General features: G+C 27.9%; 1 protein-coding gene across 2 annotated transcripts; it reads left to right on the top strand.

Moving 5' to 3' along the window:
- Positions 1–546: 546 nt before the first annotated feature.
- LOC117178265 lies at positions 547–1,561 on the top strand. 2 transcript variants are annotated; one of them, XM_033369619.1, is made up of 2 exons: positions 547–857; positions 1,298–1,561. In XM_033369619.1, exons 1-2 carry the CDS (start codon positions 686–688, stop codon positions 1,339–1,341), a joined length of 216 nt encoding a protein of 71 aa, XP_033225510.1. In that variant the 5' UTR covers positions 547–685; the 3' UTR covers positions 1,342–1,561. The 2 variants fall into 2 exon arrangements, with proteins under 2 accessions (XP_033225510.1, XP_033225509.1); XM_033369618.1 differs by having other exon boundaries at positions 1,314–1,561.
- The last annotated feature ends 21 nt before the right edge of the window (positions 1,562–1,582 follow it).

Raw genomic sequence — 1,582 nt, forward strand, 5'->3', positions numbered from 1 at the left:
ATAATAATGATATAACGCTTTGTATCAATAAATATAGTTCACTTGTCTTTAAGCTTTGATTCTAATATATAAACATGCCATACAAATGCCATAAAAATAATGAAATGAAATATGAATAATGAAGAGGCGAGATGTTTTTAAGGTCAAAAATTAAATTTTTACTCTCACGCATTCAATAATTATAAACATGCAATGAAATTTCATCAGAAAATATAGTATCCTAGCTGAAATGTTATTCTGAGAGAAAAAAATGAACATTTTTTTGCCGGTTTCCAGTTCATTATGATTATTTAATTAACCCCTATTACCTATTCTTTACTTAAAACGCCCACTTTGAACACTCTTTTTCAATTCAAAGCAATGCATGCTGATTTTCAAAGGATGTAAATGACATATATAATTATCTGGAATCTCAGTTACATTAATTTATTATCAGCAGCGAGCCATAATTTCGTATATACACATTTGAAATGTGTGAAAGCACGTGGCATAAATATTTTCAATCTGAATCAAAGTACGCAGATTGATATTGTCTGGTGCTGTTGCAGCAGTCGTGCCTTAGAAGTCACGGAAACAATATCGATGTTTCTTGGACGGTTATATTTCTTATATAATCCTTAGAGAATATTTATCTCTTTACTATTTGTCTATATTATTTTAAAAGTATAAAAATATAGTTGTGATCATGAGTTTCGCCCGCAAGACGCTAATTAATCTTTGTATTGTCCTTTCAATTTCATCGATCTGCACAGGGATGGATCTTTACTCCTTGACCATGGACCAAAATTATGCATCCGGACTTATCGATTGCATTATTGATGCTAAACCATGCGACGAAGCAGGAGAAGATATTAAAGGTGAAAATAAAAAAATGTAATCTTTAAGAAATATATCATTTATCGTTTAAAGTGTTAAAGAATATTAAAAATATGCTTAAAAATTAAATGTAAAAATGACTAATATTTCAATTAGATACCGAAACTAAGGACATGAGGGTTAAAGCGTTTAGAATTGAACGCTAATTGATATGGTTAATTTATTGATATAAAATATTTTGTTGTGTGAAAAACTGCATTTGGTTTATTTGAAAATTGATTTAGTTACAAAAAAGGTACTATTTAAATATAAAAATTTTGATCTTACTCAAATATTGATCAGTTTCGCAATTTCTTTGTTATTCGAATACTTACTAAATTTATAATTAAAATAACAGATTGATTTTTAGATTATAGCTAAAATATTAAACTGTTTGAATGCATTTTTGATCATAATTAAGAATAATTTAAAATATCTGTAGGAAACTTTTATTTCAGCATTGGTGCTAGCAGTATTGCTAAATGATTGCAAAAGATGTACTCCGGTTCAAGCCGAGCAAGGTCGTAAAATTATGCAGTATTTAGAAGCACATTACCCACTGGAATGGTTGGAAGTCTTTCGGCGATATATTTACTAATTCTAAATTAATTTTTGACTTGTGACTATGATCCAACAATTATAAATTCTATATTTTATTTAACAATACTGTAGGGAAATTAGGTAAAATAAACTTGATAACATATATTATTTTGAAATATATGTACGT

This window comes from Belonocnema kinseyi, chromosome 8, assembly GCF_010883055.1.
Source record: "Belonocnema kinseyi isolate 2016_QV_RU_SX_M_011 chromosome 8, B_treatae_v1, whole genome shotgun sequence".
In the NCBI taxonomy this organism is placed as follows: Eukaryota; Metazoa; Arthropoda; class Insecta; order Hymenoptera; family Cynipidae; genus Belonocnema; species Belonocnema kinseyi.

Coding starts and splice junctions, on each gene's coding strand:
- LOC117178265 (XM_033369618.1), top strand. CDS start 686: ATGAGTTTCGCCCGCAAGACGCTAATTAATCTTTGTATTGTCCTTTCA. Junction 858..1,313: donor AGCAGGAGAAGATATTAAAG/GTGAAAATAAAA, acceptor CTTTTATTTCAG/CATTGGTGCTAGCAGTATTG.